The 16,374-nt window shown below is 38.9% G+C and overlaps 1 protein-coding gene across 1 annotated transcript in view; it reads right to left on the bottom strand.

Moving 5' to 3' along the window:
- Positions 1–4,088: 4,088 nt before the first annotated feature.
- The window catches only part of LOC149288957 (mitochondrial intermediate peptidase-like), a 40,071-nt gene continuing 27,785 nt past the window's right edge, over positions 4,089–16,374 (bottom strand). The window contains exons 17-19 of the mRNA XM_089491208.1: positions 12,318–12,439; positions 9,267–9,340; positions 4,089–4,186 (exon numbers count right to left, since the gene is read on the bottom strand). Coding sequence (XP_089347334.1) covers positions 4,089–4,186; positions 9,267–9,340; positions 12,318–12,439 — 294 coding nt within the window. The remainder of the gene's footprint in view (positions 4,187–9,266; positions 9,341–12,317; positions 12,440–16,374) is intronic.

The raw sequence follows: 16,374 nt of genomic DNA on the forward strand, positions 1-16,374 counted from the left end.
TCATCATACCGTATTAATGAATGTAGAGATCCCAACTCTGATATAAGTAATTAAGAAGATGGTGTTTCCTACAACTCAGATATCAATATCAAGAGCTTTTGGGACCTCTGAGGCTCTATATCTATGCTGGGAAAAATAAAATGTATAACCTTGGACACAACTTCAACTAAAGGGTTCAAGAGGATGGGAAACTTGTAGTTTTCAGCAGTCCCTGTGATGTTCTTCATCATGTACTTAGAGGTTTAGGCATTACGTTCAGCAGAGACACGCACACTATAAGTAGTAATTCACAGAGAAGGCCTTTGGAAACATTGGAAGGAAGTCCAATTCTTAGATCTGCCGTTGGATGTGGTTGAGTTAGCAGGGGGTCTGGGAGTAAATCCAACCCTAAGAAATCTTGCACTGGCCTGGCATTGAAGGAAGCCCTGGACACTGCATTTTTAATAGTTATTATGTGATGTGCTATTGTATTTTCTGTTTACTTTATATACCTCCAATACATTTTTTTTACTCATATTTAGATATATTTGCATTAATTACACATTTGATTGCAATTCACAAATTAATAATGTAATGTTTTATATGATATCCTTCCACACTCCAATGAGTTTCTACCTTGAAGAAGGTTATAAAAATCTATTCTTCTCAAGAAGTGACATTCCTATAATATTCGGTAAGCGGTGCCGTGTCCAATCGCAAATGGATATTTACACTTACGCTAAATGCTGAAGACTATTTCCTGTTTCTTTGCTACAGACATCAGAAGTATTATTCCGAGGCGCCAAAGACGACATATTGGTCTAGCTGGTCCTATAATTTAGGTTTGGTTGCACCCTAGTCCTAACCACACAGACCTCTTTCAAAAACTTTCCATATAATTAGGATTCCTTTCAAGAGACTGAACACTTTTTTTCATAAGGCTTATGACAGTTACATTGAACCTGATTAAGTGAAACTCAAACTGTCTTATTTAAAGAAGGCTTTTATTAAGACCACAAGTTAGAGTGTTTTTAGACGTCAGTAGACATCAGTCTATACATCAGTCTATACATCAGTCTATACTTTGTAAAGGCATTTACCAGGAATTAGTGTATCCCTTAGTAACATACAGAGAATGCGCTGAACTGTGGCCATTACTTGACACTTTTCACTTTTTTGTTGTTAATGTTTAAAGAGAGGAGTGAGAAAGCAAAGAGAACGCCAAGAGGAACACTTATATGAAGTTGTTTCTATGAAGACAGATTAAATGCACAAGTACCTGTGTTAATCAAAGTGCTGAACCCAATTTACTGGACCTGGTCATGAGGATTAGATTTAGGGATACATATACTAGATTTTTTTTTTAAAGAGACATATTAGTGTGTATGAAAAAATATTTTAGTAAATTGATACTTTTTAAAATGTATCTTACGTTTTCAGCTTCTAGAATGAAAATACTGGTTCTAGATGCGGATAGAATCACCATTTTGCATTCATTCATTCACAGCAAGTTCAAACGTGTGGCCAGAACCGAAGCCTGTGCTCAGAATTACGCTAAACGACTTTGCCGGCTTAAACATATACGTACTCAACTGGAGAGCTCTTAAATAGGAATGATCCCAGTCCTTGAAATGTTTTAAATAAATCAAATGTACTTAGAAATATAAAGTGAACTTGGCAAGATTGATGCACAAATGTCTTTATAAGATAAAGAAGTATAAAGACTTTTACTGCATCTCCAAAACATGCTATGGGCTTCAGGTAATAAGGTAGATTTAAAGGGACACCAACAATCATAGGCACTTTAAAGCATACGATAGTTAAGAGGTCCCTTTAAATTTCTGTAGTTTCCCCCTTGGAGATACTGCAGAATCCCTCATTTTGATTTGCCCCTCTCCCCATCCCCCAGCTAGTTTCCGTGCAGGTCATATATAAGAATCATCTTATCAGAGACGGGAGCTGCTGCTTCTCCCGAAGTACTCATAAATTACTTTACTGGGGCGGTCATGTTCTGGCCAGATCCAACATTGACCACGAATACAGGATTCTGTACAATGTAATTTCAGACAGAGAACTCGCTTACAGAACCTTCATAAGCTCTGATCAGTTGTGGGACAATGATGAGCACTGTGAGTAACATTCTGAGTATAAGGAAAAATGTTGTAAGCTTGGAAAAGCTCTGAGTTCCATTAAAACTCCCTCAAGATTGTAAGCTTGCGAGCCGGGCTCTCTCCACTTAATGTATCGGTTTGTCTTAGTCTGTCAATTCTCGTCTTGTCATATCCCTTGAATATATGTATTGTATGAAGCGCTGCATAAACTGTTGGCGCTATACAAATAAAAGATGATGATAATATTAGCCTATATTTTATTCAGATCAACATAACTTTAATAACATTTCTTGCCAAAGTTCTATGAGCTCCCCCCATGTAGCGAACTCGGCCAGGAACGTGCAAACACGGGAGACAGACACATATTATGGCATTTATCTCGCTAAATGAAGTGCCAACTTACAAACAGCAGAAAGTTTACTGCAGTAAATATAAATACTGAATATCCCTGGCACAGATCCAACATGCCTAGTAACTTAGTCTTATTCATACTCGCTGTGGTCACCTTGATAGCCCAGGAGTTAAAATTAGAGCAGTGCCGTACGGTCCCGAGAAGTCCGCAGGGAAAGATTTGCAAGGCTCTATAATTTTACTCACAAACCACACTGATGAGCAAAACCACAATGACTTGATCTTTCCCTTGCAGACAACACAAATGCACGAATGGATGTAGTGCGAAAATAAAACAGGGCTTTAAAAAGTAAAACCAGCAAAACACACAGGAGGTCAAGGAAAGTTTACTGGCCTTCTCCAGCAATCGAAGATGTTGTCCCACTTTCATTCTCTGAGAAAATAACCCCGTTTTATTCTATACCATGGAAGTTAAATCACTTTCAACCATCACAAACATTTCAGATGGTTTTTCAGTGTCTATGGCAACAACCTATCATTGCCAGGAAAAAAAAAAGGAGAGAGACAATTTTTAACTAAAAAAAAGTTTAAATGTTTTGTGAATTGGGCATTCAAAAGTCCTAGGAACAGCGTTTCTAATACTGCTTTTATAGTGCTGGGGGTCGGGTCGGACACACTTCCTTGTGGGAGTCCATGGCAATACTTTATTATAAGTTAGTTTTAGGTGACAAGCATATGAACACCCTACACTTTACATAGCGAGACATATACATACATACATACATACATATAGATGTTTTCCAATCCCTGAAATGTCCCTCAAACTATGTGCTTTTATTAAGGCTTGGTAGAAAAAAAAATAGAATTGAAACATTGAAAGCCACAATAGGAAAGAACAGAAATTAATAAAAGTCACCATACAGCAGGATAACAACATAATGCACCATTACTGATTCATTTCACTATTACCGATTCATTTCACTTTTTTTGTTATTGACTCAGAAAACAGGGAAATCGTTGGTTGTCCACAGCAGAATTATGTCCAGTTATACAGTCACTTCTTTCTCTAAGCTTTATTATATTAATATATTAATGATATTTTTTTAAGTATTCACTTCTATTAAAGCCATGATTACAGCTATAACAAAGCAATTATTAGACCGGAGTATCACCAAAACCCTACAGAGCATACAAAACACACTTCTGGACTGCACGACCTTGAGAAATGTCCTCAAATTGTAACAGACACACAAAAATTATTTTTTTGTTTTTATTTTTTCCTTCACTTCTCCTAAGCGATTAACATTTTTCCATATAAATGAGAATCATTTTATGTTAATCTTTTTTATTATTGTACAGCGCATTAACACACTTACATAAAAATACAAATAATTAGAAACATAATGCCTTTTTTTCCTGAAATTTACAGAGTAAAAAAGTCCTAACAAATAACACATAAGGAAGCATCCAAACCTTTTCATAATTTAATACTTAAGGGTTGGTAAAAACCTACATTAGAGGAACAGGTTCTAATCTGTATTTCTTGTTGGAACATGATATTTCCCCACCAACAGATTTTTTATTTAACAGCACTTAAGCAGTACTGGCAGCCTTGTTGTATTTGGGTCAGCTTTCAGTGTCAATACGTTATTCTGAGTCCATGAGGAATGTTTCAAAGTCTGGATCCAGATCAGAGACAAGAGCATCCACAAAGTCATCGACGGAGGGACACTTCTGAAGCATTCCTAAGAGAAAAAGGTGTATAAATATATATATATATTAGCAAAATACAGTAAGAATCAAACGGAACATTCCAACCATCAACCTGTACACCGCTCCACTGCGTAAATATAAAGCCACGCAAATATTCATGGCTTTTACAAGAGAAATCAATATTTTAAAAGTAGAAGTAGATTACCAGGGTATTATGTGATTCGGTTCCAGGGTTAAATGTTAAATGTTCATCTGCCAAGTGAATTCATACAAATATACATAGTCTATCGAAGAGATTACTATATGCTCAGGGGTAACTCCAATTTGGGGCATGGAGTATATATCGGGATTTTTTTTTAAAAAGGAAGCTTTAATGTATATAACAGTGAGGCCCCTTTAACTTTTTGAAGTGCCCCCCTTGTTAATGCCCATATGCATTTGCCCCTTTCCATGCCCCATTTATTTGCTGTGCAGATGTGTTTTACTTAACATCTGGGACATACTCACTGTCAGCTCCAAGGCTGGCTCTGCCGACATTGGGAGGGGTATAACTGAGCAGAGACTTGCAATGGGAGTCATTTCCTGCAACTGATTGGCTGCGTTAAGCAGCCAATCAGTGGCAGGAAATTACTCTGTTTGAAATCAATGGCAGTGTTTTGCAGGATAAAAGCTTTGGACAATGGAAGGGACATTTTGGGCATCAATTTATTTTTTTGAAGGTTTGATGTACGCACAATTATTGTCCAGATTACTCCATGGAACACAGGAACACAAAATGATCATTACAATTTTTTCCTACACTTATGATCATTGCTACAATTTAGTGTAAATGTAAGTCATCCCTTCTGATTTTTAAGCTTAGGTTAAATATTAGACACAAAGGGAATGCAGATTAATTATATACGCACAACACATGAGTAAAACAGTAACGTTAGAGCAATGTGCCTTCCTGAAGCCTGGTGCTGGCGAGCAACGAACATGGGCTTTTATGGCTGCTTTGAAGTGGTTTAAAAAAAACGCTCTCTTGCCAAAGTAAATATGACCCTATTTCTCTCCCTTTTCTTCAGCTGACACACCTTGGGTACATCTTGCAAAATAAAAATGCTTTCAACAATATAGTTGTTTTCTGAATAATTAGAGGCAGCATTTAATGAAAACACAAATGTTCTTTTATATCCTTAAACAAACATGGTCAGAGCCATTTGGCGTTTGCAAGATCTCTCTCTCCGATGAGCCAACAATTCACAGTTGAATCGGCGGCATGAACTTGTGATAAGAGCCTAATGAACAGATACAGGAATGGAGCCTTGCTAGATTCATTTGGAGTGAATACCTTGTGCAAGTGCGAACATGAAGAGACCTCCTCTCTACATTTCTAAGAACATTAGGCTCTGTCGGTTCTAGATCATTAGGGTACAGAGTTACCCTGCACCACCCACAATGTATTCATAACATTTAAATTGCCATACGGGTGCAGACTTCATGAGTGGCTGCCACTTCAGTTACTTCAGTTGGAGTGTACTGAGCATTAGCAATTGTACATAGTAATTCTTCCTAGTAATGCCACGGAAGACATAAATCAGATAGGAGCCTAGTGTTCTAACTCTAGTACCTAAACAATGCCTTTTCAAACGGCAATCTGGACTCCACGCAATAAAAATAAAAAAAATTTTGGGGACTAGAGTGTTAAATTAGCAGTGAAAAACAAGAAAAAATGTATTTATTACATTTAATGCATGGACTTATTTTTGATTGTTTTCAAGTAATAGTTCTGCAAAACCAAAGGCAACACAAAATGAATTTTAAAAGGTCTAAAATCAGAGATTGAAGTGAAGAGTTTTGTATATTTCTACCTGATGAGCCGAGGGGCATTAAGGCAAACTGTGTGGTCCAATGGTCCTGTTTATGGACCACTCACTTTAATTGAATGGTTCCAATATGTGGACCCCTTGAGTGAAAACTCGGAGCTTCCAGCCTTTATTTTGTGCTTCCTATTTTATTAATCCAGGAAAGAACGTTTCGAGATGTTTTTAAGTGACGTGGTCCTCTGAGAGAAGACTGCAGCTGCCCAGCGGAGTGGCCGTAGAACATAGCCGAATGAATTCTCTTTCAGTATGTCATCCGCTGCTCAGGCACTGAAACTTTAATTAGCCACTGAATGCAAAGAAGGATGGTGGATGAACTTTAACAGGTTCGTAAGGCATATTTATGTGCTAAGAGTCATTGCAGATGGGTCTCTCCCAAGCCCAGGGCAATAAGAAGACTCACCTTTTCTTGCTTTGATGTTTTTGCCCCAGTAAAAGAAAATAATTGATGTAATTATGTCACTTAACAATGAGCATTCCTAGCCCAGTTTTCGGGGCAATGAGGAGGTGATTTATGGGTACGAATGCAAGGCTTGGTAAAGATTAAACATGCACAGCGAGGACCCTGCAGGAAAATTCTTGCCAAGTCCTTTTTGACAGGGGCAAGTAACACATGTAGAGAATATACGTAGCAGCATATATGAATGGCATCTGTATAAGCAATACTCAAAATAGCTATATTTAAAAAGACAGGGGGCGTTAAGCATTAAAAAAACCCAAAACATTCTGTTATGAAGGTTGAAAGATTTTTGGAAAATCAACATAAAGACTACGGGTAATAAGACCACTTTCTGATATACGTATCCTACGCGGATAGATATTCCACGGCAAGCTGCAGAACAAGACAAATCCTCGTGTTTTCGAAATAAATATCAGTTGCATGTGACAGAATTAACATTTGAACTTCATCATATTGACACATAAATACTAAAGAACTATTAAACACTGGTATTACATTTTCTTTTCTTTTTAATGAAAAGAAATAAAGTTTAAAATAACTCCTGGTTTCATTTTTTCGGGATATAGGATGATAAATATAAAGCAGCTTAGAAGGACTGGATTCCATGCCGCCTTTATACTGTTATCTACCACATGCTGTATCATATCTCTTTGTAGAGACTCTGATTTTATCTAGCCAGGGTTAGAGGGCTTAAAGATCATTTTTTTTTCTTCAAAATGTAGCGTGGATCAAAGCAGAAAACATGATAACTTCGCCCGGAAACAAAGAGCAATAAAACCTTATCTGAAAATCTCAAGATGTGGTATTCTTAGGAAAAAATGTTTAATTTAAAAACAGGATACAGATCAACATTAAACCCCGATCAGTGGGACAGTTTAAGCAATATGATACTGTCAGGTGTAAAAAGGCAGATATAAAAAAAAATACACCCACATAGATACTGTACTTTTTGGAGGACACAAAAGTCAGCGTTTAAATAATAATAAAAAAACTAAAAAATATTAACGCTTAACAAAAGTAATCCTTGTGATTCTTGCATAAAGATTTTTTTTTTATCTGTCATGTAACTGCATCAACTTCCTTACCACTAAAAATTACAGCTAGATCTAGTATTCATAGCTTCTGTAGAGGTTTTATACAGCTGTCAAAGAACAATATATATATATATATATATATATATATATATATATATATATAAAGAGAGATTATACCTCAGGAATTGTGTTATATCTCAATTCATAGACTGGAATTTGAAATGTAACATATTTAGTTAACATGATAGTATAATATACAATATACATCGGTTTCCCATAGTTTCCACTGTATTGTGTCCTTAACGTCACTGTAATTGATATTATGACATACGTGTCAATTGTTTTAAATAATCACTGATTATCTCCTTGCTCGATTGCCTTCAAATGTGTTAAACAGGTATACTGTATGTGGGTGTGAAGATTCCTCGAGGACACTCGAAGCTTAACTACCTCGACAGAGTCCCTATCTTATTACCAGGTGGAATTTCCTGCATCAGTGCCGCTTGCTTACAAACGTGACACAGACACGACTGCAAATCAAGATGCCGTGCTGTGTGTCTCATGATGCAAGCAATAATAATAAAATAAAAAAACCACACATTTTGCCAGAGATAAATATTCTATTCTCTAAGAGATTGAGCGGTCAGTTAGGCAAAAGTTTAACTTCATGCCTCACACACTAAACAACGTCTGATTCATTAACATACAACTTGCTGTTGGCTTTAAATTATGTGAGTTTCGGGGGGGTGGAATGCAAGGTGTAAGGAAAAAAAATTGTATTAAAAATATAAATAAAAAAACCCAACCCCCCCACTCTATATTAAAAATAAAAAAATAAATGGCTTTACATTTACAAATGACCAGAATATGGGTGTGTGATATCCAAAACAGAAGCTTTATGTGTATGCCCCACTGGATAAGTTTAATTTATCTGGCAGGTAAAAGAATTCAGATTCATATAATGAACTCTACAGTGTGTCACACCACACAAAAACTACCGCCAAAAAAAGGAATATCATCAAATTGCCTTTGAATGTGGCATTATAATGTGTAATTTTCATTAATTAAAAACTACATATGGTTCGTACCAAACGTGATAGCTACAGGCACTGAACTCACTTGAATAAGAACACAAAGGCCAAATAAATATACAGGCTAAAAATAATAATTTCAGGAAAATACACAAAAGACTATTTTAAGGAGAAAATAGCCTTCACAAAAGGAGGAAAAAATATTTAAGCAGGTAGCTTAAAGAAAAACAAACTTTCACTGCAGGATAAAGTCTCATCCTCCTACAAGAGGATGTCTCGTGCTGTGAAGTCATTGTATGTGATGTATACGTTAAAACTAAACAACGTTACCCGTCATTTACTGATTATTCTGAGTTTTGTCAGTAAAATAATCGGGACTGAAAAAAAGACACCAAAGCAAAGTAGATTAATCCACCTCTCTACATAACTAGTATTAGCAGGACGCCAATTTGTAGTTAGCGAGAGTGAGTGTTGAAGGCAGGCTCCAAATACTCTAGGTACACCCCAGACCAGGCGAGTAATCATCATGAGCGTAAGAATGTTTTTCTTAATATCGAGGATATGTTCTGCAGGGATTGCGCAGATAAGTAAAATGTTGACAATAGGAACAGGGTTAAAGGGGAATCATCTAATCACAACAGATGCTGTTTGTCAAAACATACGTTCCGCTCGGCTGACCAGACAGAGATCTGACCATCGAATGCCCTTGGCTTTCAACTTACCTTGAACCATCAGCATTGGCTCTTTTCCACCACCGTGGGCCAACATCTCCCTGCGATAACGCTCTCCCATCACCCTAAGCAAAAGACAGAAGACAGATCCAGTTACTGCCACCTGCACGCTGTGCTTTTAGTAACAGATGCTGCGATGATCTCATGTTTCCTTACAGTGCAGACAAGGGCTCGGGCTAAACCGAATCTGCTATCAATGGCTGCCTTCATTGCTCAAAGGAACCGTACCAAGCTTTTCAAATTACACAATGTTGAAAGACATCAGATACATTCAATATCAAAAAGTTCAGCTGGGCTTAATCCAAAAAGCAATAGCTAGCATTCCCCCCTCTGGTACGAGCAACCCGATACATTTATTACTGTATCAGCATCTATAGCCGTGTGTTACCTTAAAGAAACAGCATAATGTCCCAGCCAGCCTTATGAGTATTGGAACACGCATTCCTTACGCACACACATATTCATACCAACACACACACACTACATGTAAGCAGAACATGATGACTTAAAGGGACATTAGATAATGTATTGTGTGCATATAACAGCACCATCAGATTCCGTAGCGCTGTTCCCAGAGCTATGTATAATAATAATAATTAGCAGATGGGTTATTTTTCATGAGGCCAGGTTGGGTGAATCACTGTGGCCATTGGTAGACCTAAAGCTTACCCCTAACCTCTTTTCTTCACTCTCCAATGTAATTTCCCGTACAGGCCCGGACTGGGACAAAAAATAGGCCCGGGCGTTTAAGCCCAAGCAGGCTATTTTTATTTATTTATTGTTAAAGCCCACCCTTCATGTACCATCTTTGCATTCACACAAAGCATTAACACATTCATTAATGCAGTCTCACAAATCATTCAAGCAATTCATCCACACATGAATTCATTGATTCTCATACGCATTCACACTACCCCCTCTCCCCATCTTATCTGCCCCTTCTCACTATGTTCCCCCTTTTCACTATGTACCCCCTCTCACTATCTATCCCCTCTCCCCATTTCTCATTATCTAACCCCCCTCTGCCCCTTCTCACTGCACCCCCCTCCCTCACCCTACTTACCTTGTTGCCGGAGCAAGCAGCAGCTGCGGCCGGACCCGCGGCAGGACCGGACTGACTGGGCCTATGCGGCCTCTACGGCCGCATTAACGCAGGGCATAAGGGGCACCTGCCCCTTAAGCCCGCCGCAACTGCGACCGGGTCCGCCACTCTAAGGGGCCGGGAAGCCCCCACCAGGGCCGGCCTTAGGGGTCTGCGGCCGCACAGGGCTTACATTAAAACATCGGGGGATTTTTTTTAACTTTATTTAACATCCTCCATGTTAAATAAAGTTAACAAAAACTTTATTTAACATGGAGGATGTTAAATAAAAAAAAAAACAAAACCCCGATGTTTTAATTTAAACCCTGTGCGGCCGCACACCCGTAAGGCTGGCCCTGGTGGGGGCTTCCCGGTCGCAGTTGCGGCGGGCTTAAGGGGCAGGTGCCCCTTATGCCCTGCGTTAATGCGGCCGTAGAGGCCGCATAGGCCCAGTCACTTCGGTCCTGACTGGGCCTATTTTAAGGTAGGGGCCTGGAGTTGCAGCTCCATCAGCCCCTAAGTCAATCCGGCCCTGCAGCGGCCCGGCCCACCGGGCAAACTCCTGGTTTGCCCGATGGCCAGTCCGGGCCTGTTCCCGTACAATTGTTGACTAGTGCTGCAACAGAGCTCATCTAACCTTATCTGCTTGTGGGCTGGTTGATGGTTTTATGTTTTACCACCGCTCATACATATACTATTTTTCTTTTGATATTTTGGCAGGCTTCCTCTTTAAGTTAATAATTAATTCCCCTTTTTGTTTATTTCCTATTGTCACTAGATGGAGGTTTTTTAGTCTGCCTTTAGGTAGTAATTCTTATTTAACCAGTGGATTTTTTATTTTTCAGTACAGCAGGTGCATGCTGCTTTTATGGATTTTTGCATTAAAAAAAATACACAATCTTTTTTGGATACTTATCAATAAAATGTAAGTTTTAGGATTACCATTATTCAGTGAGCCCTCTAATTTGGTCTTTTGGTTCTATTCTATATAGGATTAATCCCCATTAGGGTGGATCTTGGCCATCTCTTACCCTTGGTTTATTTTAGAGTTAGTTTGTTTTTTTTATACAGTTACTGATATGATATTTCCAGTCTCATTAACAAAATACATAGGTAGACGTGCAAAGTCTCAATGAAGTGAATGAGGTTACATGTCAACTGATACAATGCTCTATTTAGGTCTACAAGCCAAGATAATTTAAAAGGAATTTAAATTATCAAAAAGAAAATAAAAAAATCTGCTGAACAATTAGAAATATATATATTTATATTCATAAGTATAATTCCTAGGGGACCTGGGTGAGTTTTTCTACAGCAACAAAACAGATCACTCAAAACAGCTTGAGATAAAGCCACGGAAAGCAAACACTGTCCGGCAATCGTTAGCTGTGCATTGGAGAATTAGCTCCATCTTATCTCTCCAGTGCAGTTTGTAACTATGGTGGAACTGTCTAAACACATCATGTTAGGTACACGTAGGCTGGCAAACGGACTGCGAGAGAAATTAAAAGAGGAATTTACACCACTTTTATTTTTAAAACAGTTCTAGTTTTCCCCCCCATACTATAATATTTTCAGGCAGCTGCATATTAGCTACTTGTAGGTGTTCTAGCTCTTTTATCTTGGCCCAGTCTACAATCCCTACTTATCATACTGCCTTGTGGAAAGCAATAGAATGGATCAGTCTTAATCACCAGGCACGGACCTCTGACTAATGGAGGAACGGGGTGGGGTGTTTCAGCAGGGAAAGTCACTCAAAATATCGTGACTGGTAGTAACGGCAACCTCCAGGTCTGTGAATAACGAAAGTTAAAAACTTTTTTCCAATCCTAATACACATTACTGTACACATTCTCATTTGTCCACGGCTTCTTACTGCGGTGCAGGTCCCAAATAAAGCTTGGACCGTATGTGGCAAAGAACAACCTACTTTTATCCAGTTCTGCTTTGGACCTGTTTACCTGTCGAAAGGGTTTTTCATAAAGCACTGCTTCCACACCATAGAGGCCACAGCTCTGGACATCAGATAAGAGTAGTATTTCGCCCCATAACCTGCAAGGTGACTAAATCTCAGCTGCCAGGCCTGAAAAATAAAACATAAATATGGTGTACATGACATATGTGTAAGATTAATAGTTTTGATCTTCCATGAAAATGCTAATTTGTATTCAGCATGAAAATAAATAACGTAAATAACACAGAAATAAATCATGAAAAATTCACAGATAGGCGGCTCTTGCCGTGTGTGGTAGGGTGAGGCATAAAGGTTTGCGTGATGCATTGACACTTGGCAAAAACTTAGGTGATGATAGAAATAAGGGCAGTGGAAGGTTTTTGTCCTTTTCAACCAGCGTTGAGTCTGGCTAGGCTAGAGGGTTTATGCAGGCTTCCAGGTACAGGCACCGCCATCAACATTATATAGAAATAACACCGCCAGATACGTTGGTCGCACCAATGATAACATTGTACAGACTTTGTACCAGAATCGGTACACTACCACCCCCTTTTTTTTTTTCTTACTGATTCACAACAAAAAAAAAAGGCATGACTGCCCCTTTAATAGTGAATACAGAGCATACAGAAACATCAAAGAAGATTATTCAACAAGGGGCAATGGCCAGAGCTGGCAATTCTAATAACTCAGTGGTTCAAATTTATTGGGAATACATAGTTCTGAGAATGTCACTAGTTAATACTCATTGTTTTATATCGCTTCATCATATTCCATAGCTCTGTACAATGGGCTCTGCTTAACTTATAAAACTCCACCAAAATACTACACCAGGCCTCTTTACTATATTCCTTTGGTTGTTGCGTTTAATTTGTTTGTAAAGAATTGTGAATTTTACATGGTGAACAAAACATGCAAAAAATAACGTGCCATTAACGGATCCCAGTTTACTGAACCTTAGATAATAGCATCAAACGTAGAGATAGAGAGGAAGATTGGATGGATCCCTATTCAAGAACTGTGCCGTCACACCTGCCCTATAAGATAAGTTGCCTATCCGGCACACGGTTGGTTTTTATCAAGAGATATTAGTTCAAAAGAAAAAAAGCCTGTTTAGTGGTATCTGAGGACAAGGTTCAACAACACTAAGATGTGTTTTATTTCACTTATAAAAGAAGACTGGAAACTGTCAGCTATGGAAATCTTGACAATAAGCACACAAAGGTTTCCCCAGTTACGCTCACTCCAGACGACACTTTCTACAGGTTATTACACCAAGCATGCGACTTATGCTTTTATCATTTATGGCTGAACCTCTCACAGCACATGTTCACTGTGTACCCTGGAAATCTGCGTGATGCCCTATGAATGGACACATGGTGTATCTGTTGATTTTCATTTTATGTTGTTTAATTTTCCCCTCTTGATACCAAGATACTCAGGTACCTTCTAAAAAACATCAAAAAACGTTACAAAAAAACCCTGAAAAAAATACCATGTTTAAAGCATTGCGAGCTCCAAGAAAAGAGGGACAACAGAGCTGGAGAAGGGGGGTATTTTTAGGCCCCAGTCCCCATTACCGAGGGACACGGCAGAAACCTGAGGATAGTTGTTATGATGGACCCTCATGCCAACAGCATGCTCACTGAAGACGCTCCAAGCACTGACAACGATACTATTGTCTCCCCTATATGTATGTCCCCTTCAGACATTTACACCCCTGCACATCCATCCCATATAGTCTAACAAAGGATCCATAATTTAACAAATGCATGCATAGCCCTGCCGCACAAAGAAAATCATTTCAAAGCAAGCACCAGATGAAACCACCGCAGACGCCGTCCCCCACCACCTGACGCAGCTTTTCAATGGGATGCACGCAATACTATTCTTAGTCGCGGGGGGGTCACATCTGTATTAGAGATTTCAGAGGACATTGTCAAGAAATATCTGCTACACATCTGTTCATTGCGGCCACTAGTCCATGTAGGCCGTATTTCATGCCATACATTAATTAAAGGACATAAACAGTCGCATCATTTAAATACAGGACATAAGCACTGCCACACATCTGTTTCTTTTCCCACAGAAAGCCTATAGTGCAAGGGATTCTGGGTAGGTATTCACCTTATACATGGATCCCTGAAAGCCCATGTCGGTTGTGCTAGACTGCGTTTAAACATCACCCTGGGACAGAAGCGCAGAAGCTAGACCACCACCACTCATCTCGTCTTTAATGGGACTCATCAGCATGAGGTTGGTTACCGGCTTACTGCTTGATGTTTGGGTTGGTACGTTTGCGAGAAAAACAAGTCTTTAGACTTGCCTGATGGATGTAAAGCAATATTTGGCTTCCTTCATTTCCTATATATATTTTTAGGAAGCTTGTCGCAGCTTTCAACACGTTACAGACTTTGCAAACACTTCCACAATTCACGTTGTTTCATCTCTAGATTGTAAGCTTGCGAGCAGGGCTCTCTCCACCAAATGTATCGGTTTGTCTTAGTCTGTCAATTCTTGTCTTGTCATATCCCTTGAATTTATGTATTGTATTAAGCGCTGCGTAAACTGTTGGCGCTATATAAATAAAGGATAATAATAATAATAATAATAATCTCTTCTCTAGCTTTCATTCTCCCTTACCTTTTGTAACCTTCTCTATCCCTCACTTTTCAGCCTTCTCTTTTCTTGCAGAACTCTCCTGCTGTACCCAAAGATTTTACTAGACATAGAAAATGAAAAGGTATCGTCTCCCATCTGCACTGAAATCTATACGCCCAGTTTACTAAATATGAGAATACTGAAAGTATAACAGTCTTGGTGTTCTAGTTCAAGACAATGGAATATTCCTAAGAGACCCTCATGAAAGTCCTCTGGCTCTTAGGAGTTAATATTTTACAGCGCCCTTGCAAGCTTGAACAATTTTGCAATAAAACTGAAAAGTAAGCAAAAACAGAACAATTAATAGCAATCTATTTTCTCCCTTAAAGCTCTTAAAACCTATTTTTGGTAACATTAATACATTCCACTTTGAGTACAAAGGAGGGAGGCTAAGGGGTTATATATGCCTCAGCAAGAGACATGACCCTTTGCTTCCGGATAAGAATTAAAATATGTACAAAGTACACAACATTAAAAGGGCCCCATTAACGTCTGAATGCCTTAGAAATTCTTAAAATAATATTTCAGTCGGTTTACAACCTAGAACTCACAGCCAACGTGGGGAATTTTCGGAGGTTTTCTTGTAGAAACAAGGTGTGAAAAGCAAACACACCAGTCATTTAGAAGGTTGCGCTGTGATCACAGCATTCTCAGCGGTGAAAGATGTGTTTTCTATAACGCGGGGTGCATTACAAAATCAAAATGGAAAAGGGAACCAAAAGTCGCGTACACAATATGAAAGTGTGACCATGATCTAAGAATGACATCAGAGATGCAATTAGGATGACTTTTCTTTCTAAGCCCCTATTAAATGTGACAAGCTAATGATGAAGACACCGGGTTGAGCCGTGTATTAGTACAGCGATGCCCAAGGCATGTGATAACAGACCATCGCAGGTCATGCTGATGCCTGCCTTCAGTAGTAGGTAGCGCAACATAAACCGAGAGCGTGACTAATCACTTCTTAAACTATTAAAGATGGCTCCTTTCTCTCAACAAACCATCAATCCTGGCTGATTACCTTGTCTAAATAAATCCTACTATCTGCGTGTGATGGTCTTCAAAGGGGCAGCAGGCTGGCTACCATCAGAGGCGTGGACGTATGTCATTGTTAACACCGAGTGCTTGGGTCTTAGTTACACGATAGTGAAACGTAGGTATTCTCCTCTCCCAGGTACTGGTCTATGGACGTCACGTGTCCGTGTGCGGCTACATTCTGAACATGTATGTAAAACGTTCTAAGATGGAACTAAGGAACCTCCCAGTGCAGCGCGTGAATCTTCTCTCGCTTCTCTTTCTATTGTCTGTTGTAAAGAAAGCTTTTATCATTCATGATACTTTTACTTCAAATAGATTTTGACGCAACTATGTAATTCCATTACATGTATGCTTATCTGCTAAACAAG

This window comes from Sceloporus occidentalis, unplaced genomic scaffold (genome assembly GCF_023333645.1).
Source record: "Sceloporus occidentalis isolate IW3139 unplaced genomic scaffold, rSceOcc1.0.p SCAF_49, whole genome shotgun sequence".
Lineage (NCBI taxonomy): Eukaryota > Metazoa > Chordata > Lepidosauria > Squamata > Phrynosomatidae > Sceloporus > Sceloporus occidentalis.